The following is a 26,276-nucleotide window of genomic DNA, read 5'->3' as shown; positions in this document are numbered from 1 at the left end:
TTTCGGGCCGCACACACACATAAATGCACACACACACACACACATTTTGGCAGCACACAATACATTCTCTTTGGACTGTGTTCACACTCAGTAACACCATGTTATGGACTGGAGCCATGGGTCCACATTGCAATGAGCTCCCAGTGTATTGGCAGGAGGAGAGTGGAGAGGATAGGAGAGGGGAGAGGAGAGAGAAAAGAAGAGGAGAGGGGGGGAGAGGAGAGAAGAGGGAGAGGAGGATAGGGAAGGGGAAAGGAGAGGAGAGGAGAGGAGAGGAGAGGAGAGGAGAGGAGAGAGGAGAGGGGAGAGGAGAGGAGAGGAGAGGAGAGGAGAGGGGAGAGGAGAGGAGAGGAGAGGAGAGGAGAGGAGGGTAGGGTAGGGGAGAGGAAAGTGGCTTCCCCTGGCCACTGAGTTGAGAACGGCTCTCCCGGAGTCAGATAGCAATACTGATCCTGCCGCCAATGGTCTGTTTAACTGATAGAGCTCATTATTCAACTCTGGCAGCAGCATTCACACTACTGAAGACCCACTGCAACGCTGGCCCGTAGCACTGCTTAAATAAAGACCAGCACCGTCACCACACTGACCACTACTGTTGCTACCACCAGTGGTGTGTATTCATGGATGCCAAGGGAAGCTTCCCCAAGAAAAAAAGATTCTGATCAAACCATAAATTCATACATTATGGTGCGCCTGGCATGAGAGGATGGAAGTTTAATATGTAGCTAGATGTAGAAGGCTAATTAGTTTACTAGCTAACGTTGCCCATGAATGGAAGTTAGGCTAGCGAGCAAGCATTTTAGCCAGGTAGCCTGGGACAACAAGTGTGTACTGTTTGACAGAGTAATAGATCATTTCAGCAACATAAAAGAGAGGAGGATGCCTGGGGAGCAGCTAATGGGGATCCATAATAAATACCAATACAAATATATTCTTATTGTCTCTGCCTTATGCCTATATAGCATGGTGTCAAGGCATATGAACTATCAGGTTATAGAGCAAACAACGCAATTATCACAACACAGGTTGTAATATGGCATTTTCTTCTGGCTTGGCTTCCCCAGCAATTTCTGGCTTGGCTTTCCCAGTGATTTCTGGCTTGGCTTCCCCAGTGATTTTACCCACGCACCGCTACTGGCTACCACTGTGTTACGCTAATAGGTATGACGTTAAGGGGTTCATTTAGGATTCTTTAGCTGGTGGAAATGTATGTAAAATGTTTCCTTTTCTGTGACCACTCAATATAAAAGTAATGTGTTTAATTAGGATCTGCTGTTTACCATCCTAAGGTGGTGGCACTTAATTTGATTGCTCCCAATTTCACAGATGGTACTAATACTGCATTAAGCACTGCTACTGTCAGCATGGTTAAAGCAGTGCTACTACTGTCAGCATGGTTAAAGCAGTGCTACTACTGTCAGCATGGTTAAAGCAGTGCTACTACTGTCAGCATGGTTAAAGCAGTACTACTACTGTCAGCATGGTTAAAGCAGTGCTACTACTGTCAGCATGGTTAAAGCAGTGCTACTACTGTCAGCATGGTTAAAGCAGTGCTACTACTGTCAGCATGGTTAAAGCAGCGCTACTACTGTCAGCATGGTTAAAGCAGCGCTACTGCTGTCAGCATGGTTAAAGCAGCTCTACTACTGTCAGCATGGTTAAAGCAGTGCTACTACTGTCAGCATGGTTAAAGCAGTGCTACTACTGTCAGCATGGTTAAAGCAGCGCTACTACTGTCAGCATGGTTAAAGCAGTGCTACTGCTGCTGGTCCTGTAGAACATATAGAAGCCATCAAGACATAAAGTAAAGCTGCTTTGTGGAGTGTATTGTACTTCAACTCTCTACAGCTTTTCATGCTTTGGCGGAGAGTGAATGTGTAATGACTGGGGTCAGGAGATTGTCCTGATCATGTGACCTGAATAGAACTTTCAATAAATGTCCCGGTTTTCCAGAAATCCTGGTTGAAGGATTATGGATTTTCTGCTTATTCCCTCCTGATTCCGTCTTTCTGGGAATCTTTTAACCGGGATTTCGGAAAAAAAATTGCAATTTATTGAAAGTTCCAGGAATTTTGCAATCCTAGGCCCGAGTCATATGCTATAACTAGTGCAGAGTTATTCCTGGTAAGGTCAAAACGCCTAGCTCTAAATTATGACATAGTTGTGCCCTCTGACCTCTCTGCATGGCGATGACGGTGATGTTGTGCCACTGCTCGCGCTCACGGTCCAGCTCCATTACCGTGGTGATGAGGCCGCTGTCTGCGGTGATACGAAACAGAGCTTCCTGATCTGACTGGGGATCAATAGAGAATCTGGGAGAGATGGAGAACGGGAGGAGGGAGAGAAAGAGGAGGGTGGGGGAGGGATAGGGGAAGAAGAGGCGGCGGGGGAGAGGGAGTGAGAGAGAAGGGGTGGAGGAAAGGGAGAGAGGGACAGAGGGGACAGAGTGAGACCAAGATAGAGAGCGAAAGCAGGAGAGGGGGAGAGGGAGAGAGAAAGATAAGGATGAGAGGATACAAATGGCCAGGGAATTAATATCACAGATTATCGTAGTCGATACGAGCTCACTTGAAGTAGAGCTGATTTATCTAAATATCTCAATGAACGTTGTAACTACCGTTCCACCACACATTGCCCTTTCCCTGCTACATATCGCTGTGTGAAAACAGGGCCAGCACTCACTAGATCATTTTTTCTTAAGAGAACATATAATGATCATTTTGCCTTGAACCTTCCTTAGTGTGTGTGTGTGTGTGTGTGTGTGTGTGTGTGTGTGTGTGCGTGCGTGCGTGTGTGTGTGCGTGCGTATGTGTGAGAGAGAGAGTGTTTATGATCCAGTCCAGTCCAGCACCTGATGTTGTTGGTGAGTCCAGTATCAGGGTCCACAGCACTAACCCGTCCCACAGTGCAGGCGGGAGGGCAGTTCTCGGACACGTCCATCCGGTAGTGCGCCCGGGAGAAACGAGGCGGCTCGTCAGCGTCCAGCACAGCCACCCTGATGGAGGCGCGGTCCTTGAAGGGCCCACGGCGCAGGAACCGAGAGTCCACCATGGGGTTCAACACCTCCACGGAGAAGGAGTAGGAGCTACGACTCTCATAGTCTACAGCCTACAGGGAGAGAGAGAGAGAGAGAGAGAGGTGTTACAGTAGGTGTCTATATGCTGGTTCTATAGGGGAACATTACCAAGTGGTATTGTATCACGCTTTCTCTTTACAACACCGGTAGTTAATGTATTCACGTTCTCGTGTGTGGTTGTGGGTATGGCGTAGAAACATATGCATTTCCATACAAATGCAATAAGCTCACCTTAACAGTGAACATTTCGCGAGGTTCTATTTAATTCAGTGGTAGAAACATAAACATTGATCTATTGATCTGGTTAACTATTACATTCATAGATACGTAGTCAGTAGGAAGCTGTGAGGGTTTCATGCTATAGCTCCAGTCTGGTCTGAGTCTGGCGTCTACTGAGAAGTTATGAACACTAGAAGTGCTAGCTGAGGTGTGTGTCTGCCTGTCGGTCTATCTGTCTGCCTGTCTGTCGGTCTATCTGTCTGCCTGTCTGTCGGTCTATCTGTCTGCCTGTCTGTCGGTCTATCTGTCTGCCTGTCTGTCGGTCTATTTGTCTGCCTGTCTTTCGGTCTATCTGTCTGCCTGGCTCTCTACAGTGAGGGAATAAAGTATTTGATCCCCTGCTGATTTTGTAGTTTGCCCACTGACAAAGAAATTATCAGTCTATAATTTTAATGGTAGGTTTATTTGAACAGTGAGAGACAGAATAACAACAAAAAAATCCAGAAAAACGCATGTCAAAAATGTTATAAATGGATTTGCATTTTAATGAGGGAAATAAGTATTTGACCCCCTCTCAATCAGAAAGATTTCTGCCTCCCAGGTATCTTTTATACAGGTAACGAGCTGAGATTAGGAGCACACTCTTAAAGGGAGTGCTCCTAATCTCAGTTTGTTACCTGTATAAAAGACACCTGTCTACAGAAGCAATCAATCAATCAGATTCCAAACTCTCCACCATGGCCAAGACCAAAGAGCTCTCCAAGGATGTCAGGGACAAGATTGTAGACCTACACAAGGCTGGGATGGGCTACAAGACCATCGCCAAGCAGCTTGGTGAGAAGGTGACAACAGTTGGTGCGATTATTCGCAAATGGAAGAAACACAAAAGAACTGTCAATCTCCCTCAGCCTGGGGCTCCATGCAAGATCTCACCTCGTGGAGTTGCAAAGATCATGAGAACGGTGAGGAATCAGCCCAGAACTACACAGGGGTATCTTGTCAATGATCTCAAGGCAGCTGGGACCATTGTCACCAAGAAAACAATTGGTAACACACTACGCCGTGAAGGACTGAAATCCTGCAGCGCCCGCAAGGTCCCCCTGCTCAAGAAAGCACGTATACATGCCCGTCTGAAGTTTGCCAATGAACATCTGAATGATTCAGAGGACAACTGGTGAAAGTGTTGTGGTCAGATGAGACCAAAATGGAGCTCTTTGGCATCAACTCAACTTGCCGTGTTTGGAGGATGAGGAATGCTGCCTATGACCCCAAGAACACCATACCCACCGTCAAACATGGAGGTGGAAACATTATGCTTTGGGGGTGTTTTTCTGCTAAGGGGACAGGACAACTTCATCGCATCAAAGGGACGATGGACGGGGCCATGTACCGTCAAATCTTGGGTGAGTACCTCCTTCCCTCAGCCAGGGCATTGAAAATGGGTTGTAGATGGGTATTCCATGGGTATTCCAATGACCCAAAACACACGGCCAAGGCAACAAAAGGAGTGGCTCAAGAAGAAGCACATTAAGGTCCTGGAGTGGCCTAGCCAGTCTACAAACCTTAATCCCATAGAAAATCTGTGGAGGGAGCTGAAGGTTCGAGTTGCCAAACGTCAGCCTCGAAACCTTAATGACTAGGAGAAGATCTGCAAAGAGGAGTGGGACAAAATCCCTCCTGAGATGTGTGGCCAACTACAAGAAACGTCTGACCTCTGTGATTGCCAACAAGGGTTTTGCCACCAAGTACTAAGTCATGTTTTGCAGAGGGGTCAAATTCTTATTTCCCTCATTAAAATGCAAATCAATTTATAACATTTTTCACGTGTTTTTCTGGATTTCTTTGTTGTTATTCTGTCTCTCACTGTTCAAATAAACCTACCATTAAAATTATAGACTGATTATTTCTTTGTCAGTGGGCAAACGTACAAAATCAGCAGGGGATCAAATACTTTTTTCCCTCACTGTATCTGTCAGCCTGTCTGTCGGTCTATCTGTCTGTCTGCCTCGCTCTCTATCTGTCTGTCAGTCTATCTGTCTGCCTGGCTCTCTATCTATCTGTCTGCCTGCCTGTCGGTCTATCTGTCTGCCTGGCTCTCTATCTGTCTGCCTGGCTCTCTATCTGTCTGCCTGTCTGCCTGGCTCTCTATCTGTCTGTCGGTCTATCTATCTGTCTGCCTGGCTCTCTATCTGTCTACCTGACTCTCTATCTATCTGTCTGCCTGTCTGTCGGTCTATCTGTCTGCCTGTCTGTCGGTCTATCTGTCTGTCTGCCTGGCTCTCTATCTGTCTTCCTGGCTCTCTATCTGTCTGTCTGCCTGTCTCTCTATCTGTCTGCCTGCCTGGCTCTCTATCTGTCTGCCTGTCTGGCTTTCTATCTGTCTGCCTGTCTAGCTCTCTATCTGTCTGCCTGGCTCTCTATCTGTCTGCCTGGCTCTCTATCTGTCTGCCTGTCTGCCTGGCTCTCTATCTGTCTACCTGACTCTCTATCTGTCTGCCTGTCTCTATATCTGTCTGCCTGGCTCTCTATCTGTCTGCCTGCCTGTCGATCTGTCTGCCTGGCTCTCTATCTGTCTGCCTGTCTGCCTGGCTCTCTATCTGCCTGCCTGGCTCTCTATCTGTCTGCCTGTCTCTATATCTGTCTGCCTGGCTCTCTATCTGTCTGCCTGCCTGCCTGTCGATCTGTCTGCCTGGCTCTCTATCTGTCTGCCTGTCTGTCGGTCTATCTGTCTGTCTGCCTGTCTCTATATCTGTCTGCCTGTCGGTCTATCTGTCTGCCTGTCTGTCGGTCTATCTCTGTCTGTCTGCCTGGCTCTCTATCTGTCTGCCTGTCTGTCGGTCTATCTGTCTGCCTGGCTCTCTATCTGTCTGCCTGGCTCTCTATCTGTTTGCCTGTCTGTCGGTCTGCCTGTCTGTCGGTCTATCTGTCTGCCTGGCTCTCTATCTGTCTGCCTGGCTCTCTATCTGTTTGCCTGTCTGTCGATCTATCTGTCTGCCTGGCTCTCTAGCTGTCTGCCTGGCTATCTGTCTGCCTGGCTATCTGTCTGCCTGTCTGTCTGCCTGGCTCTCTCTCTCTCTCTCTCTCTCTCTCTCTCTCTCTCTCTCTCTCTCTCTCTCTCTCTCTCTCTCTCTCTCTCTCTCTCTCTCTCTCTCTCTCTCTCTCTGTGTCTGCCTGCCTGTCTGCCTGTCTGCCTGTCTGTCTGCCTGTCTCCTGGTTGTGGTTTCTCTCCACAGCAGGGTTCCTCTAGTCTGAAGGAATGAGTCTGTCTCTGATCAAATCAGGACAGATGATTGCTAGCGAGGGCAAAGCCCTGCCTTGATTACATACTGGAGAGCAACCCGGCTGGGTCTGGTTCCAAACAGCTTTCTGAGGTTTTCCTACATGACATGGGCTTCCTGAGCCGAATATTGGATGAAGGCAGTATGATTGGCAGAAAGATGCAGGCTGGACTGGGGATAAATAGACTGGTTAGGTATGAGCAATATTGAAAGCAAAAACGAACTTTGAAGGTCCCTCATGGAGGAAAATATTGATATTTTTCTTCTATTTCTGATCCCCCCACTTTTTCATTTTCTCACAGTTGTAAAGAACTGCATTCTCTTAGAATAAATCTGTAATCGTAACAGGGGATAGACTGAAAAAAAATATGTAGTGAGAAAAGGGCAATTGAAGGGCACAGATATTGAAATATAGGCAATACCGGAACATTTCTACGTAGGGAAAAAAGGAAATGTCAGAGAGAGAGAAAGAGGGAGGCAGGAAGGGAGAGGGAGCGAGGGAGGGAGGAGGTCTATAAGAGGATCCCATTAGGGGGAAAGAGAGACAATCTGTCTGAGGAGGAGAGATGTCACTTATACTGTGAGCACACACTCATCACCCCCTCCCTTCCTCTAGCCAGTACTCCATCACCCACTACCACTACCTCTCTCTCTCTCTCTCTCACCCTCTCTCCCAGGCACTCGATCACCCTCTCCACTCCCCACCTAGTGTTCAGAGATCTCTGACACCCAGAATACACACTCATCTCTCTCCCTCGCTCACGCTTACAGAAAGCATTTATCACCACCTCCCTTTTTCTTTCTCACTTCCTCTGCTGCTCTCTCTCTCTCTGCTGCTCTCTCCATCTGTCTCTCTCTGCTGCTCTCTCTCTCTCTGTCTCTCTTTCTCTCTCTCTGTCTCTCTCTGCTGCTCTCTCTCTCTGTCTCTCTCTGCTGCTCTCTCTCTCTCTGTCTCTCTCTGCTGCTCTCTCTCTGTCTCTCTCTGCTGCTCTCTCTCTCTCTCTGTCTCTCTTTCTCTCTCTCTGTCTCTCTCTGCTGCTCTCTCTCTCTGTCTCTCTCTGCTGCTCTCTCTCTCTGTCTCTCTCTGCTGCTCTCTCTGTCTCTCTCTGCTGCTCTCTCTCTCTGTGTCTCTCTCTGCTGCTCTCTCTGTCTCTCTCTGCTGCTCTCTCTCCCTCAGTCTCTCTCTGCTGCTCTCGCTCCCTCTGTCTCTCTCTGCTGCTCTCTCTCTCCCTCTGTTGCTCTCTCTCTCCCTCTGTCTCTCTCTGCTGCTCTTTCTCAGTCTCTCTCTGCTGCTCTCTCTCTCTGTCTCTCTCTGCTGCTCTCTTTCTCTGTCTCTCTCTGCTGCTCTCTCTCTCTGTCTCCCTCTGCTGCTTTCTCTCTCTCTCTCTCTGCTGCTCTCTCTGTCTCTCTCTGCTGCTCTCTCTCTCTCTGTCTCTCTCTGCCTCTCTCTGCTGCTCTCTCTCTCTGTCCCTCTCTGCTGCTCTCTCTCTGTCTCTGTCTGCTGCTCCTTCTCTCTCTTTCTCTCTCTCTGTCTCTCTCTGCTGCTCCTTCTCTCTCTGTCTCTCTCTGCTGCTCTCTCTCTCTCTGTCTCTCTCTGCTGCTCTCTCTCTCTGTGTCTCTCTCTGCTGCTCCTTCTCTCTCTCTTTCTCTCTCTCTCTGTCTCTCTATGCTGCTCCTTCTCTCTCTCTCTCTCTCTGTCTCTCTCTGCTGCTCTCTCTCTCTCTCTTTGTCTCTCTCTGCTGCTCCTTCTCTCTCTCTCTCTGTCTCTCTCTCTCTCCATCTCTCAGTACAACCCTCTCTTGTCTTGCCCGAAACTCACACTCTTTTTTTGAAATTCAAATTATTTATCTGTAACAATTGCCTTTTGCTTCGGTCTAAGTATGAAATTAATTAACTAAACAGTATGGTACAATAGTCAAATGGTCATAATTAATTCATCATGCATCAAATATGGTTCATGAGCATGTGTATGGGTGTCTGTGTTCATGTCCACTGTGATCAGTGAAGCTTTAAATGATCTAAATCAGACTCCTTTGCAGCCATTTTATATGTTCAGACTGCAAATGAAAAATGATCTCTTCAACTGCATGATGTTGTTTAAGAGCCTTCTCTATCCTGCTGACCTAGCCTTTGTGAGGTCCTACTCGATTATCTACATTTTATATCAACATAATGTCTTCGTCTGACTACTTATTTAAGATGACAGACTTAGCTCTGAGCAATTTTGCAGACAGACATGCAGCTGCAGTACTTACTGCTGGAACAGAGTATCTCCTAAATCTCTCCACCACTTTGTTCTCTCTCTCCGTCGATTCTGTCACTCGTGCTGTTTGTGTCTTTCCTCCATCTCTCTTTCTCTTCTCTCTCCCCTCTATGTTTACACATCCCATTGTTTTTTATATACAGTTGAAGTCTGAAGTTTACGTTCACCTTAGCCAAATACATTTAAACTCAGTTTTTCACAATTCCTGACATTTAATCGTAGTAAAAATCCCCTGTTTTAGGTCAGTTAGGATCACCACATTATTTTAAGAATGTGAAATGTCAGAATAATAGTAGAGAGAATTATTTATTTCAGCTTTTATTTTTTTCATCACATTCCCAGTGGGTCAGAAGTTTACATACACTCAATTAGTACTCGGTAGCACTGCCTTTAAATTGTTTGACTTGGGTCAAACGTTTCCGGTAGCCTTCCACAAGTTTCCTACAATAAGTTGGGTGAATTTTGGCCCATTCCTCCTGACAGAGCTGGTGTAACAGTCAGGTTTGTAGGCATCCTTGCTCGCACAAGCTTTTTCAGTTCTGCCCACACATTTTCTATGGGATTGAGGTCAGTGCTTTGTGATGGCCACTCCAATACCTTCACTTTCTTGTCCTTAAGCCATTTTGCCACAACTTTGGAAGTATGCTTGGGGTCATTGTCCATTTGGAAGACCCATTTGCGTTCAAGTTTTAACTTCCTGACTGATGTCTTGAGATGTTGCTTCAATATATCCACATCATTTTCCTTCGTCATGATGTCATCTATTTTGTGAAGTGCCCCAGTCCCTCCTGCAGCAAAGCACCCCCACAACATGATGCTGCCACCCCCGTGCTTCACGGTTGGGATGGTGTTCTTTGGCTTGCAAGCCTCCCCTTTTTTCCTCCAAACATAACAATGGTCATTATGGCCAAACAGTTCTATTTTTGTTTCATCAGACCAGAGGACATTTCTCCAAAAAGTATGATCTTTGTCCCCATGTGCAGTTGCAAACCGTAGTCTGGCTTTTTTATGGTGGTTTTGGAGCAGTGGCTTCTACCTTGCTGAGCAGCCTTTCAGGTTATGTCGATATTGGACTCGTTTTACTGTGGATATAGATACTTTTGTACGTGTTTCCTCCAGCATCTTCACAAGGTCCTTTGCTGTTGTTCTGGAATTGATTTGCACTTTTCACACCAAAGTACGTTCATCTCTAGGCGCCAGAATGTGTCTCCTTCCTGAGCGGTATGACGGCTGCGTGGTCCCATGGTGTTTATACTTGCGTACTATTGTTTGTACAGATGAACATGGTACCTTCAGGCGTTTGGAAATTGCACCCAAGGATGAATCAGACTTGTGGAGGTCTACAATTTTTTTCTGAGGTCTTGGCTGATTTCTTTGGATTTTCCCATGATGTCAAGCAAAGAGGCAGTGAGTTTGAAGGTAGGCCTTGAAATACATCCACAGTTACACCTCCAATTGACTCAAATGATGTCAATTAGCCTGTCAGAAGCTTCTAAAGCCATGAGATCATTTTCTGGAATTTTCCAAGCTGTTTAAAGGCACAGTCAACTTAGTGTATGTAAACTTCTGACCCGCTGGAATTGTGATACAGTGAATTATAAGTGAAATAATCTGTCTGTAAACAATTGTTGGAAAAATTACTTGTGTCATGCACAAAGTAGATGTCCTAACCGACTTGCCAAAGCTATAGTTTGTTAACAAGAAATTTGTGGAGTGGTTGAAAAATGAGTTTTAATGGCTCCAACCTAAGTGTATGTAAACTTCCGACTTCAACTGTATTTCTTTAACTCTCTCTCCCTCCTATACTCATACTCTCTTCCTTCCTCCCTCCCTCTTCTATTCCCCTTTTCCCTCTTTTCCTTTCTATCCTATGTCCCATTATCTCTCTTCCTCGCTCTCCCTCTCTCTGAGGAGATTAGCACAATCTCTCTTCTCTGTGAGAAAACAACACAGATAATCCTCAGAGTGCTGCTAGCGGTGACCGTGGATTAGCCAGCCATTTAAAGTGAAAGCATATGGAAATAACGTCTAACCAATGGAATCAAAGTGTCTCCAGGTGGAATCACAGACACACTAGTAGCAGGTTTACACAACTCATACCCCCAAATGGGAGAATGGGGATATTGGGAGAAGACGTGTTAATGATAGTTCTATACGATGTAGTACACTGTATATTTCCCATTCAACTCCAAATGTTGCTCAGGATCAGTGTGGGTAATAGGCTTGTGTAGCATGCAGCTGTGTAGTCAGCACACTCTGGGATAGAGCCAGCTAGCCACTTCCCTTAGGCACATGTTAAAGGCTTGGATAGGTATACACAATATGGTAATAGCTCCACCCTGCCCGGTAACAGACTAGGTTACACATTCCTAAAACTGCCTAGGGGGATAAGGGCTCTAAAGGTCAGTTTGTGATTTATGCTGAGGCTTCCTTCAGTCTTTTTCTTCCTGACCACATACTATCACGTGTAAGTACAGGGTATCATGTAAATTAACTCTTTTTGATTACAGCTGTTATAGTTACCACTGGGAGGCAGCAATGCAGAGTAGTAACAAGAAACTACTTGTTGTTTACGGTGAAGAAACCCATACTGTAAACCTTAGATCAGTGTTCCCCAAATGGTGGCCGGCAGGTGGTTTTATCTGCACCCCCAAGCTTTCTGAGCAAATAAACAAAGATTTTGGGGATTTGGACATAAGACTGTAAAAACACCAAGAAATCAGCCCCAAGTGATTTGAATTTAAGAAATCTGGTTCCCAAGTATTTTCACACATAATAGAGAAACACATGATCGTATACAAATGTAAGCAAGGTTTAAAATTATTATGCTTTAGTCAAACATTATATCTGTTTGGGTTTATTGGGGTCAATTTGCAGTCTATAAACTATTTGTAATTATGTTGCGGCCCCCAGACCATCCGCTCAAGAAAAAAAATTGGCCAGCGGTTGAATCTAGTTGATGATTCCTGGCTTAGAATAACCAGAAAGGGAAGAGGCAGGAATAAAGTGATAAGCAGACAGCTAAGCGGGTAAGTCTCTCAGGGCTTTCCACACCTGGATTGTGCAACATTTGCCAATTATTATTTTCAAAATTCTTCAAGCTCTGTCAAATTGGTTGTTGATCATTGCTAGAGAACCATTTGTAGGTCTTGCCATAGATGTTAAAATAGATTGACGTTAAAACTGTAACTCCATCACACTGGAACATTCACCGTCTTCTTTGTAGGATACTCCAGTGTAGATTTGGCTTTGTGTTTTAAGTTATTGTCCTGCAGAAAGGTTCATTAATCTCCCAGTGTCTGGTGGAACGCAGACTGAACCAGGTTTTCCTCTAGGATTTTGCCTGTGCTTATCTCCATTCTGTTTATTTTTTATCCTGAAAAACTCCCCAGTCCTGAACGATTAAAAGATGACTCATAAGATGATGCAGCCACCACTATGCTTGAAAATATAGAGAGTTGTACTCAGTAATGTGTTGTATTGGATTTGCCACAAACATAACACTTTGAATTCAGGACAAAAAGTGAATTGCTTTTTCACATTTTTCACAGTATTACTTTAGTGCCTTGTTGCAAACTGGATGCATGTTTTGGAATATTTGTATTCTGTACAAGCTTCCTTCTTTTCACTCTGTCAATTAGGTTAGTATTGTGGAGTACAGTGCCTTGCAAAAGTATTCCCCCCCCTTGGCGTTTTTCCTATTTTGTTACATTACAACCTGTTTTTTAAATGGATTTTTATGTGGATTTCATGTAAAGGACATACACAAAATAGTCCAAATTGGTGAAGTGAAATTAAAAAAATAACTTAATAAAAACAATTCTAAAAAATAAAAAACAGAAAAGTGGTGCGTGCATATGTATTGACCCCTTTGCTATGAAGCCCCTAAATAAGATCTGGTGCAACCAATTACCTTCAGAAGTCGCATAATTAGTTTAAATAAAGTCCACCTGTGTGCAATCTAAGTGTCACATGATCTGTCATATGATCTCAGTATATATACACCTGTTCTGAAACATCCCCACATCCCCCCAGAGTCTGCAACACCACTAAGCAAGGGAAACAACCAAGCAAGCAGCACTACGAAAACCAAGGAACTCTCCAAACAGGTCAGGGACAAAGTTGTGGAGAAGTACAGATCAGGGTTGGGTTATAAAAAAATATCCAAAACTTTGAACATCCCACGGAGCACCATCAAATCCATTATTAAAAAATGGAAAGAATATGGCACCACAACAAACCTGCCAATGGAGTGCCACCCACCAAAACTCACGGACCAGGCAAGCAGGGCATTAATAAGAGAGGCAACAAAGAGACCAAAGATAACCCTGAAGGAGCTGCAAAGCTCCACAGCGGAGATTAGAGTATCTGTCCATAGGACCACTTTAAGCCGTACACTCCACAGAGCTGGGCATGTTTGGTGTTCGCCAAAAGGCATGTGGGAGACTCCCCAAACATATGGAAGAAGGTACTCTGGTCAGATGAGACTAAAATTGAGCTTTTTGGCCATCAAGGAAAACGCTATGTCTGGCGCAAACCCAACACCCCTCATTACCCCAAGTTCACCATCCCCGCAGTGAAGCATGGCATTTGGCAGGGACTGGGAAACTGGTCAGAATTGAAGGAATGATGGATGGTGCTAAATACAGGGAAATTCTTGAGGGAAACCTGTTTCAGTCTTTGAGACTGGGACGGAGGTTCACCTTCCAACAGGACAATGACCCAATGCATACTGCTAAAGCAACACTCGAGTGGTTTTAGGGGAAACATTTAAATGTCTTGGAATGGCCTAGTCAAAGCCCAGACCTCAATCCAATTGAGAATCTGTGGTATGACTAAAAGATTGCTGTACACCAGCGGAACCCATCCAACTTGAAGGAGCTGGAGCAGTTTTGCCTTGAAGAATGGGAAAACATCCCAGTGGCTAGATGTGCCAAGATTATAGAGACATACCCCAAGAGACTTGCAGCTGTAATTGCTGCAAAAGGTGGCTCTACAAAGTATTGACTTTGGGGGGATGAATAGTTATGCACACTCAAGTTCAGTTTTTCTGTCTTATTTCTTGTTTGTTTCATAATAAAAAATATTTTGCCTCTTCAAAGTGGTAGGCATGTTGTGTAAATCAAATGATACAAATCCCCCCAAAAATCAATTTTAATTCCAGGTTGTAAGGCAAGGGGGGTGCCACTGTAAGGCAAGGGGGGTGCCACAAGCCACTGTAACTACAATGTTGTTGATCCATCCTCAATTTTCTCATATCACAGCCATTAAACTCTGTACACATTTTAAAAAGTCACCATTGGCCTCAAGGTGAAATCCCTAAGCGGGTTCCTTCCTCTCCAGTAACTGAGTTAGGAAGGACGCCTGTATCTTTGTAGTGACTGTGTGTATTGATACACCAGCCAAAGGGTAATTAATAACTTCAAAGGAATATTCAATGTCTGTTTAAAAAAAAAAAAACATAATTCCACTTTGACATTATGGTGTGTGACAAAATCTCAATTTAATATATTTTTAATACAGGCTGTAACACAACAAAATGTGGAAAGTCAAGGGGTGTGAATACTTTCTGAAGGAACTGTATGTATATTTCTGAGTACATTTTTGTACAGTGCATTCGGAATGTATTCAGACCCCTTCACTTTTTCCACATTTTATTACATTACAGCCGTATTCTAAAATGGATTAAATAGTTTTTTCCCCCTCATCAATCTACACACAATACCCCACAATGACAAAGCGAAAACAGGTTGCATTGGGGACGAATGTATTACAAATAAAAAACTAAAATATCACATTTACATAAGTATACAGACTATTTACTCAGTACTTTGTTGAAGCACCTTTGGCAGCGATTACAGCCTTGAGTCTTCTTGGTTATGATGCTAGAAGCTTGGCACACCTGTATTTGGGGAGTTTCTCCCATTCTTCTCTGCAGATCCTCTCAAGCTCTGTCAGGCTGGATAGGGAGCGTCACTGCACAGCTATTTTCAGGTCTCTTCAGAGAAGTTTGATTGGGTTCAAGTCCGGGCTCTGGCTGGGCCACTCAAGGACATTCAGAGACTTGTCCTGAAGCCACTCCTGCGTTATCTTGGCTGTGTGCTCAGGGTATTTGTCCTGTTGGAAGGTGAACGTTCTCCCCCAGTCTGAGGTCCTGAGCGGTCTGGAGCAGGTTGTCATTAGATCTCGGTACTTTTCTCCGTTCATTTTTCCCTCGATCCTGACTAGTTTCCCAGTCCCTGCCGCTGAAAAGCATCCCCACAGCATGATGCTGCCACCACCATGCTTCACTGTAGGGATGGAATTGGCCAGGTGATGAGCAGTGCCTGGTTTCCTTCAGACGTGATGCTTGACATTCAGGCCAAATAGTTCAATCTTGGTTTCATCAGACCAGGGAACCTTGTTTCTCATGGTCTGCGAGTCCTTTAGGTGCCTTTTGGCCAACTCCAAACATGCTGTCATGTGCCTTTTACTGAGGAGTGGCTTCCATCTGGCCACTCTACCATAAAGGCCTGATTGGTGGAGTGCTGCAGAGATGGTTGTCCTTCTGGAAGGTTCTCCCATCTCCACAGATTAACTCTGTCAGAGTGACCATCAGGTTCTTGGTAACCTCCCTGACCAAGTCCTTTCTCCCCCGATTGCTCAGTTTGGCTGGGCGGCCAGCTCCAGGAAGAGTCTTGGTGGTTCCAAACTTCTTCTATTTAAGAATGATGGAGGCCACTATGTTCTTGGGGAACTTCAATGCTGCAGAAATGTTTTGCTACCATTCCCCAGATCTGTGCCTCAACAAAATCCTGTCTTGGCTCTCTACGGACAATTCCTTTGACCTCTGACATGCACTGTCAACTGTGGGATCTTATTTAGACAGGTGGGTGCCTTTCCAAATCATGTCCAATCAATTGAATTTACCACAGGTGGACTCCAATCAAGTCGTAGAAACATCTCCAGGATGATTCATGGAAACAGGATGCACCTGAGCTCAATTTCAAGTCTCATAGCAAAGGGTCTGATTACTTATGTAAATAAGGTATCTCTGTTTTTTATTTGTAATAAATTTGCTAACATTTCTAAAAACCTGTTTTCACTTTGTCATTATGGAGTATTGTGTGTAGATTGATGAGGAACATTTTTATTTAATCCATTTTAGAATAAGGCAGTAACAAAATATGGAAAAAGTGAAGAGGCCTGAATACTTTCCGAATGCACTGTATAGGGCCCTGTTTTCCATTACCATTTCATCTTGCCATAGTAGTGATATCTTTTCCACCATTTCACCTGAACCAGTTGATTGTCTTTAATTGAATGTGTGTGAAGAATGTTTGTGTCAGCACAGGTTGGTTAATTGTTCATTGTAGGCTCCTCCCACTAACTAAGCTAATGAGCTGCAGATGTTTCAATGTTTATTGGAGACTCCCAGTTTGAGTTCGAGGTGAGCAAGGAAAACCTGTTTGTTTTAGGTGTCAATCTTTAATCCTTGTTTTAACCTTTTAGCAATTTCAACTGACATTCTCTAGCCTATTTTGTATTTATCAAAAATAAATCTCTAATTTTGAGAAGAAACTGCTTTTAGTGAAAATCTTTTTATGTGAAAGGCATCGGCCAGCCTTCTCACAGACAACAACTCCCATTATTAGGGTGGACACTAGACCATCTCTATCTCTGGAATAACTCAGTTCACTTGATGCTTCAAGTACATTAGTGGGATTGTCTTGCTGACCCTGTTGACCTGTACTTTAGACTGACGCAGTGGTCTTATTTAAGCCTTGAGAGATTGGAAACCAAAATGTATTTCTCAATTCCAACCACATTGTAATGGTTTTGAACACTCACTTTGTCTGTGTTAGGCCTGTGTGTACAGGGACTAGATCTCATCTCAAACCACTCCCCTCAGAAAACCCCATAAAAAAAACCACAAAATAAATGGACTCCCAGTTTGCTCATATAAGCTGATAAATGGATAGTTGTCTGTGTTCAAATCCCCAGCCACCGTTTAGAGGTTGAATTACAGTGACTTGAGCCCAGGCAATTTAGAGAAATCATCACAACAATGAGTCAGACTGAGACAAAAACAGCTAGTATCCTACAAAATGGCCCCGGAGAAAAGAGGAGAGGAGAAGGAGGAGTGAGGGGGTGACAGAGGGAGAGAGAGGGGAGATAGACAGTTTGTTGTGGTCCTATGAGATTGTCTGCGAATAAGCAGTGATAAGAGACGGGCAGTCTCCAGTCTTTACCCAAACTGACTGCCAGAGTGTTAATGACCCAGCTTCCCCTGCACGTCCCTGGCTAACCCTCCACCACCCTCACCTCACCCCACCTCTCCACCACTGCCCATGGGCCTGTCCCTGTCTCTCTCTGACAGATACATACACACACGCACATGCATGCATGTACACATACACACACACGTGCACACAAGCATGCATGTACGTAAGCGTGCATGCACACACACACACACACACACACACACTCACTCTCTCTTTCTCCTTCTGCCTTCCTCCCCACCTGCCTCTCTGTCTCCTGTCACATCCCACAGTGCTGAACCTCAGTCTTTTAGGCGCCACAGTTTGTCCCTTTTTTAAATGAATCACTTTAAATGAATCACTGTATGCCTTCACACCTTTTTACTCATTCCACTGAGTGTTAACAGGGAGAGCTGCAAGATCAACAGAGTGTATGTGTGTGTTCCTGTGTGGCTGGGTGTGTGTCTGTAAGTCTAAGATCAATGGTAAAAAGATACTGCCCACAGCTGTGAGAGGAGCCGGGAGGTCAGACTCAGTGGTAGCAGAAATTGTTCCAGTTGAAAATATTTTCCTCTTAAGGGTAAAAGATCATCTCTTTCCACAAAATCCCTCACAGTTTTCTAAAACATTTCCACTGCACACACACACACACACACATGCACACACACACACACACTCACGCACACGCATGCAGACAATCTGGCCATGGAGACAGTGAGTGAGTCAGTAAACACACACTTAACACACACACACCCACCCCTACAACACATACCCCAACATACTGCATGGTTTCTTTTTGTTTAACAGGGTGTAAATCATGGAGGAAGCATAGCTCTAATTTTACGCTTTGTTTATTTTAATTCTGGTAGAGTAGTATCTTTCATTTATTAAATTACTTGTGCGTGGATTCCCTGAATTGCTAAATCGCTTTTAACCTCATCAAATCTTCTTCTCAGCTACACCCACCCACCTACCTACTATATACCCACCTACCTACTGTATACCTACCTACCTACTGTAAACCCACCTACCTACTGTAAATCTACCTAACTACTATAAACCTACCTACCTACTGTATACCCACCTACCTACTGTAAACCTACCTTCCTACTGTAAACCTACCTACCTACTGTAAATCTACCTATCTACTATAAACCTACCTACCTACTGTATACCCCCCTACGTACTGTAAACCTACCTACCTACTGTAAACCTACCTACCTACTGTATACCTACCCAGCTACTGAATACCCATATACCGACTGTATACCTACCTACTGTATACCCACCAACCTATTGTATACCCACCTACCCACCTACCTACTGTTTACCCACCTACCTACTGTATGCCCATCTACCTACTGTATACCTACCTACCCACTTACCCACCTACCTTCTGTAAACCTACCTACCTACTGTATACCTACCTAGCTACTGAAAACCTAACTACTGTATACCCACCTACCTATTGTATACCCACCTACCTATTGTTTACCCACCTACCGAACTACCTTCTGTATACACACCTACCTACTGTATAAGTACCTACCCACCTACCTACTGTAAACCCACCTACCCACCTACCTACTGTATACCCACCTACCTATTGTATACCTACCTACCCACCTACCTACTGTATACCTACCTACCGTCATAGCCACCGCCTGCCCATCTACCTACTGTATACCCACCTACCTACTGTATACCCACTTACCCACCTACCTTCTGTAAACCTACCTACCTACTGTATACCCACCTACCTACTGTATACCTAACTACTGTATACCCACCTACCTATTGTATACCCACCTACCAAACTACCTACTGTTTACCCACCTACCCACCTACCTACTGTATACCCATCTACCTACTGTATACCTACATACCCAGCTACCTATTGTATACCCAGCTACACACCTACCTACTGTATACCACCTATCTACTGCATACCCACCTACCAATCTACTGTATATTTACCTACCCACCAACCGACTGCAAATCCACCTACCCAGCTACTGAATACCCATATACCGACTGTATACCTACCTACTGTATACCCACCAACCTATTGTATACCCACCTACCCATCTACCTACTGTTTACCCACCTACCTACTGTATGCCCATCTACCTACTGTATACCTACCTACCCACTTACCCACCTACCTTCTGTAAACCTACCTACCTACTGTATACCTACCTAGCTACTGAAAACCTAACTACTGTATACCCACCTACCTATTGTATACCCACCTACCTATTGTTTACCCACCTACCGAACTACCTACTGTATACACACCTACCTACTGTATAAGTACCTACCCACCTACCTACTGTAAACCTACCTACCCACCTACCTACTGTATACCCACCTACCTACTGTATACCTACCTACCGTCATAGCCACCGCCTGCCCATCTACCTACTGTATACCCACCTACCTACTGTATACCCACTTACCCACCTACCTTCTGTAAACCTACCTACCTACTGTATACCCACCTACCTACTGTATACCTAACTACTGTATACCCACCTACCTATTGTATACCCACCTACCAAACTACCTACTGTTTACCCACCTACCCACCTACCTACTGTATACCCATCTACCTACTGTATACCCATCTACCTACTGTATACCTACATACCCAGCTACCTATTGTATACCCAGCTACACACCTACCTACTGTATACCACCTACCTACTGCATACCCACCTACCAACCTACTGTATATTCACCTACCCACCAACCGACTGCAAATCCACCTACCTACCCACCTACCAACTGTATACCCACCGATCTACTGTATATCCACCTACCCACCTACGTACAGTATACCTACCTACACAGTTACCTACTGAATACCTACCTACCCACCTACCTACTGTACACCTACCTACCCATATACCTACTGTATACCTACTTACCCACCAACCTACTGTATACCCACCAACCTACTGTAAACCTACCTACCCACCTACCTACTGTGTACCCACCTACCTACCGTATACCCACCTACCTACTGGGTATACAGTAGGTAGGTGGATATATAGTAGGTATATCAACCTACCCACCTACCTACTGTATATCCACCTACCTAATGTATACCCAGCTACGTACTGTATATCCACCTACCCACCTACGGACTGTACATCCACCTACCTACCTACCTACCTACCTACTGTATATCCATCTACCCACCTACTTACTGTATATCCATCTACCCACCTATCTACTGTATACCAACCTACCAACCAACCTACTGTATATCCACCTACCTACCTACCTACTGTATACCTACCTACCTATCCACCTACCTACTGTACACCTACCTACCCTCCTACCTAATGTATACCGACCTACCTACTGCAAACCTACCTACCCAGCTACACACTGTATACCTACCTACCCACCTACCTACTGTATAACTACCTACCTACCTACTGTATACCTACCTACCCACCTACCTACTGTACACCAACATACCCTCCTACCTAATGTATACCGACCTGCAAACCTACCTACCCAGCTACACACTGTATACTCATCTACCCACCTACCTACTGTATACCCACCTACCTACCTACTGTATAATTATCTACCTACCCACCTACCTACTGTATACCCCCCTACCCACCTACCTATTGTATACTAACCTACCCAGCTACCTACTGTATACCCACCTCTACTGTATACCTACCTACCCTCCCACCTACTGTGTACCTATCTACCCTCTCCTACCCAATGTATACCCACCTACCCTCCTACCTAATGTATACCTACCTACCCTACTACCTAATGTATACCCACCTACCTACTGCAAACCTACCTACCCAGCTATCTACTGTATACCCACCTACCCACCTCTCTACTGTATACCCACCTCCCTACCTACCTACTGTATACCCACCTACCCACCTACCTACTGTATAACCCCCTACCTACGGTATACCCACCTACCTACTGTATACCCACCTACCTACCTACTGTCTACCCACCTACCCACCTACCTACTGTATACCCACTCACCTACTGTATACCCACCTACACACCCACCTACTGTATACCCACCTACCTACTGTATACCCCCCAACCTACGGTATACCCACCTACCTACTGTATACCCACCTACCCACCCACCTACTGTATACCCCACTACCTACTGTATACGCACCTACCTACTGTCTACCTACCTACCTACCTACCTACCTACCTACCTACCTACCTACCTACCTACCTACCTACCTACCTACCTACCTACCTACCTACCTACCTACATAGCCACCGCCTGCCCACCTACCTACTGTATACCCACCTACTGTAAACCTATCTACCCACCTACCTACATTGTACCCACCTACCTACTGTACACCTACCTACCCTCCTACCTAATGTATACCGACCTATCTACTGCAAACCTACCTACCCAGCTACACACTGTATACCCACCTACCCACCTACCTACTGTATACCCACTTACCCACCTACTGTATACTAACCTACCCAGTTACCTACTGTATACCCACCTACCCACATACATACTGTATACCTACCTACCTACTGTATACCTACCTACCCAGCTACCTACTGTATACCTACCTACCCACCCAGCTACTGTATACCCACCCATCTACTGCAAACCTACCTACCCAGCTACCTACTGTATACCCACCTACCCACCCAGCTACTGTATACCCACCCACCTACTGTAAACCTACCTACCACCTACCTACTATATACCCACCCAACTACTGTATACCCACCTCTACTGTATACCTACCTACCCACCTACCTACTGTATACCTACCTACCAACCTACCTAATGTATACCCACCTACCTACTGCAAACCTACCTACCCAGCTACCTAGTGTATATTCCACATACCCACCTACCTCCTGTATACCCACCTACCTACGGTATACCTACCTACCTACTGTATACCCACCTACCTACCTACTATATACCCACCTACCTACCTACTGTATATCCACCTACCGACCTACCTACTGTATACCCACCTACCTACTGTATACCCACCTACCCACCTACCTACTGTATACCTACCTACCCAGTTACCTACTGTATACCCACCTACCTACTGTATATCCACCTACCTACCTACCTACTGTATACCTACCCACCCAGTTACCTACTGTATACCCACCTACCTACTGTATATCCACCTACCGACCTACCTACTGTATACCCACCTACCTACTGTATACCCACCTACTGACCTACCTACTGTATACCTACCTACCCAGCTACCTACTGTATACCTACCTACCCAGCTACCTTCTGTATACCCACCTACCCACCCACCTATTGTATACCCCGCTACCTACTGTATACCCACCTACCTACTGCCTACCTACCTACCTACATAGCCACCGCCTGCCCACCTACCTACTGTATACCCACCTACCTACTGGGTATACAGTAGGTAGGTGGGTAGGTGGATATACAGTAGGTATATCCACCTACCCACCTATCTACTGTATACCCACCTACCTACAGTATACCCACCTACCTACTGTATATCCACCTACCCACCTACCTACTGTATATCACCTACCTACCTACCTACTGTAAACCCACCTACCCACCTACCTACTGTATACCCACCCACCTACTGTATACCTACCTACCCACCTACCTACTGTACACCCACCTACCTACCCACCTACCTACTGTACACCTACCTACCTACCTACTGTATACCTACCTACCCGCCTACCTACTGTACACCTACCTACCCACCTACCTACTGTATACCCACCTACCTACTGTATACCCACCTACCTACTGTATACCTACCTACCCACCTACCTACTGTACACCCACCTACCTACCCACCTACCTACTGTATACCTACCTACCTACCTACCTACCTACCTACCTATCTACCTACCTACCTACCTACTGTATACCTACCTACCCACCTACCTACTGTACACCTACCTACCCACCTACCTACTGTATACCCACCTGACTCTGTATACCCATTTACCTTCTGTATACCTACCTACCCACCTACCTACTGTACACCTACCTACCCACCTACCTACTGTATACACACCTACCTCTGTATACCCACCTACCTACTGTATACCTACCTACCCACCTACCTACTGTACACCCACCTACCCACCTACCTACTGTATACCTACCTACCTACCTACCTACCTACCTACCTACCTACCTACCTACCTACCTACCTACCTACCTACCTACCTACCTACCTACCTACCTACCTACCTACCTACCTACCTACCTACCTAGCCACCGCCTGCCTACCTTACTGCTGTATACCCACCTACTTACCTAGCCACCGCCTGCCCACCATTCTTATTCTCCCCCTTTTACATTGAAAACCTTATATTCCCTGAGCCGATATTAAAGAGCCCTAGAGACGACAGCCGTAAAATAATTTTTGCTCAGTCTCTTCTATTTCATGCTATAATAATATTTTGGGGGGAGAAGTGAGATAAAAGCTCCATGTTGGAAGAGTAATTGTAGGTTTTGTGTGGCGTCTGAATCCGAGGGGAGATAGGGGAAGGAGGTGAGGGGAGATAGGGGAAGGAGGTGAGGGGAGATAGGGGAAGGAGGTGAGGGGAGATAGGGGAAGGAGGTGAGGGGAGATAGGAAAAAGAGGTGAGTGGAGGTGTTTATTTGTTTTCATGTCATTTTCCCTGTCATTTCTCCAGTCACTGAGCACACAGTGAATTGATCACTTCTATCTCTCTCTGCAGGATGCTGCTTAGACATCCTCTCTATGTTGTTTCCTCTCTCCCTCTCAAACTCTCTGCAGCTCAAAAAAAACTCTTTTTCAGCCTGCCTGTCTTCCTTTGGATGTGTTGTTCTGCCTCATTGTCTCTCTCTTTCACTCTCTCTCTCTCTCTCTTCCTGCTGTTTTTGTTCTGGCTGCCTCGCTAATTTCACTCTCCCTTACTCTCTTTTCCTCCCTGCTACCACTCTCTCTCCGTACCCCTCCCTCCACCCCCTCCTATCCACACCCTTTCCCTCACTTCTCTCTCTTCCCCCTCCCTCTACTCTTTCTCTTATCAAAGTAACACATCCCAGGGCCTGGAAATCCAGTACAACTTCCAGCCAAGGCATTTTTAACTCACCTCACAAACCCTGGGGGGAGGGGGGGCTGTCACAGTGACAAACACACATGCACACACACACACACACACACACAGATTAAACTACTCAAAGACACAAAAACACAAATCCACACACTCACTCAGCATTCACACTGGATGACCACTAGAGGTGCGTCAGATTCTCTCTTATCTCAGATCTAAGTGGCAGGCTATATTAAAGAGCAGGGTATATTTTTAACACTCACACACTGCCTGTGCCTTTTGAAAGGCTAATTCAGCTTCAAATAGCATATTTCATGTCTGAGACAGACTAGAGGTCTTTGGTTTGCTGCTATTGATGTCAGTCAACGTCTGCATCACACATGAGAGGCCTACGCACAGGTGTGAGACACGCACACACACGAAACACACACACACACGTAACATGCAACACACACACAGACACATGTAACACGCAACACACACACATAACATGCAACACACACATATAACACACAACACACACATGTAACACGCAACACACACACCGAGGGTCAGCTCTCATCACCAACCACACTTCGTTATTGGAGTTGCTTGTGTGATAACCCAGAGTGACAGTCAGTTCTAGTGGGAATCATCTAGAATCAGACAGCATCAATGGAAATGAGCTGATTCAACAAGCACACACACAGATATGGCCATCTGACTCACAGAGAAAACACTAGATATATATCTATCCAGCATAGCAGTGACTGCACAGCTTCTCTGGAGCGTTTTGAGGGAGAACAGGCCAAATCAACAGGCTCTCCTGTGTCCTCCTCTCCTCCTTCTCATCATCTGTTCCATTATTCCATCCTGTTCTGCCCTCCCTCGTTCCCTCCATCCCTCTCTGTCGGCTGACACCCAACATGCTCCCTCGCTCACTCCTACATACCTCTTCCCTCTCACCTTGTTCAGGGTAATCACAGCCTCTTGGTTCGTTCCGCTGATGTTGAAGGTGTCCCCCGTCTCTCCTTCCAGGACGGTATATTCCAGCTTGGCGTTGTCGCCTAGGTCAGCATCTGTTGCTGAGATACGGCCCACCTCCGCCCCCAGAACAGCCAGCTCTGACACGGAGAAGGACCACATACCTGGAGAGAGGGAGGAGGAAGGAAGGAAGAAAGAAAGAAAGAAAGAAAGAAAGAAAGAAAGAAAGAAAGAAAGAAAGAAAGAAAGAAAGAAAGGAAGGAAGGAAGGAAGGAAGGAAGGAAGGAAGGAAGGAAGGAAGGAAGGAAGGAAGGAAGGAAGGAAGGAAGGAAGGAAGGAAGGAAGGAAGGAAGGAAGGAAAAAAGAGAGATTTAGATAAGGTATTTGATGTACTGTACAACAGGGAGGAGGGGCTGAGGGAAAAAAGGGGGATAGAGAGAGAAAAGAGGGCGTGGTAGGAGACAGCGACATCACAGGCACTGAAGGTTACACAGCACTTGTTTATCTTGTTTATGTTGTTTGTGTTTGGTGAGGCGAGATAGAGATAGAGAGGACTCATCAAATGTCAATGACTGTGTCTGTCTCCTGCTGTTATTTCTTCTCCGCTAACAAGCTTGATTATTCATCAAGGACAGATAATAAGCCTGTGGTTCCTCTCCACTCAGTCATGTTTAAACATGCAGGGGCCTTTACCTTTTAGTGCTCTTCACATTAAATCACCACATTAAAATACCCTTTTGCTGGAGCTACAGTTTATATTACCGTGAAATACACCGATCCCATGACTCACTCTCTGTCTGGAAAAGAGCAGTACAGGAGCTAACTCAGTCACAACTTTGTATTGCTCACACACAGTCCATTCCTTAAACTTCACTTCAGTCGTTTACTGCATACGGACCACTGACTCAAGTGACAAGTTCGAGGGAGGTGGGGAGAAAGAAAGATAGCTCTTTTTGCCTTACTCACACAAAATGTACGTGCCCATTCAGCAGAGCAGCTATCTACAGTACAACTAGCTATTGGTGGAAAAATCAGATAAACACCGGGGCTCAGACAGAATAACATTGTAAGCGGCGCTTTGTGACAGTAAAAATGATAGCCAGCACTTCAGCCAGACAACATCACGACTACGTCAAACACAC

General features: G+C 45.4%; 1 protein-coding gene across 1 annotated transcript in view; it reads right to left on the bottom strand.

Annotated features, from left to right (window-relative positions):
- The window catches only part of LOC106569478 (uncharacterized), a 199,875-nt gene that overhangs the window by 10,559 nt on the left and 163,040 nt on the right, over positions 1–26,276 (bottom strand). The window contains exons 6-8 of the mRNA XM_014140868.2: positions 25,117–25,298; positions 2,852–3,108; positions 2,176–2,312 (exon numbers count right to left, since the gene is read on the bottom strand). Coding sequence (XP_013996343.2) covers positions 2,176–2,312; positions 2,852–3,108; positions 25,117–25,298 — 576 coding nt within the window. The remainder of the gene's footprint in view (positions 1–2,175; positions 2,313–2,851; positions 3,109–25,116; positions 25,299–26,276) is intronic.

This window comes from Salmo salar, chromosome ssa14 (genome assembly GCF_905237065.1).
Source record: "Salmo salar chromosome ssa14, Ssal_v3.1, whole genome shotgun sequence".
In the NCBI taxonomy this organism is placed as follows: Eukaryota; Metazoa; Chordata; class Actinopteri; order Salmoniformes; family Salmonidae; genus Salmo; species Salmo salar.
Note: the sequence above shows the minus strand (reverse complement) of the source record. Positions and strands in the feature narration are given on the sequence as shown.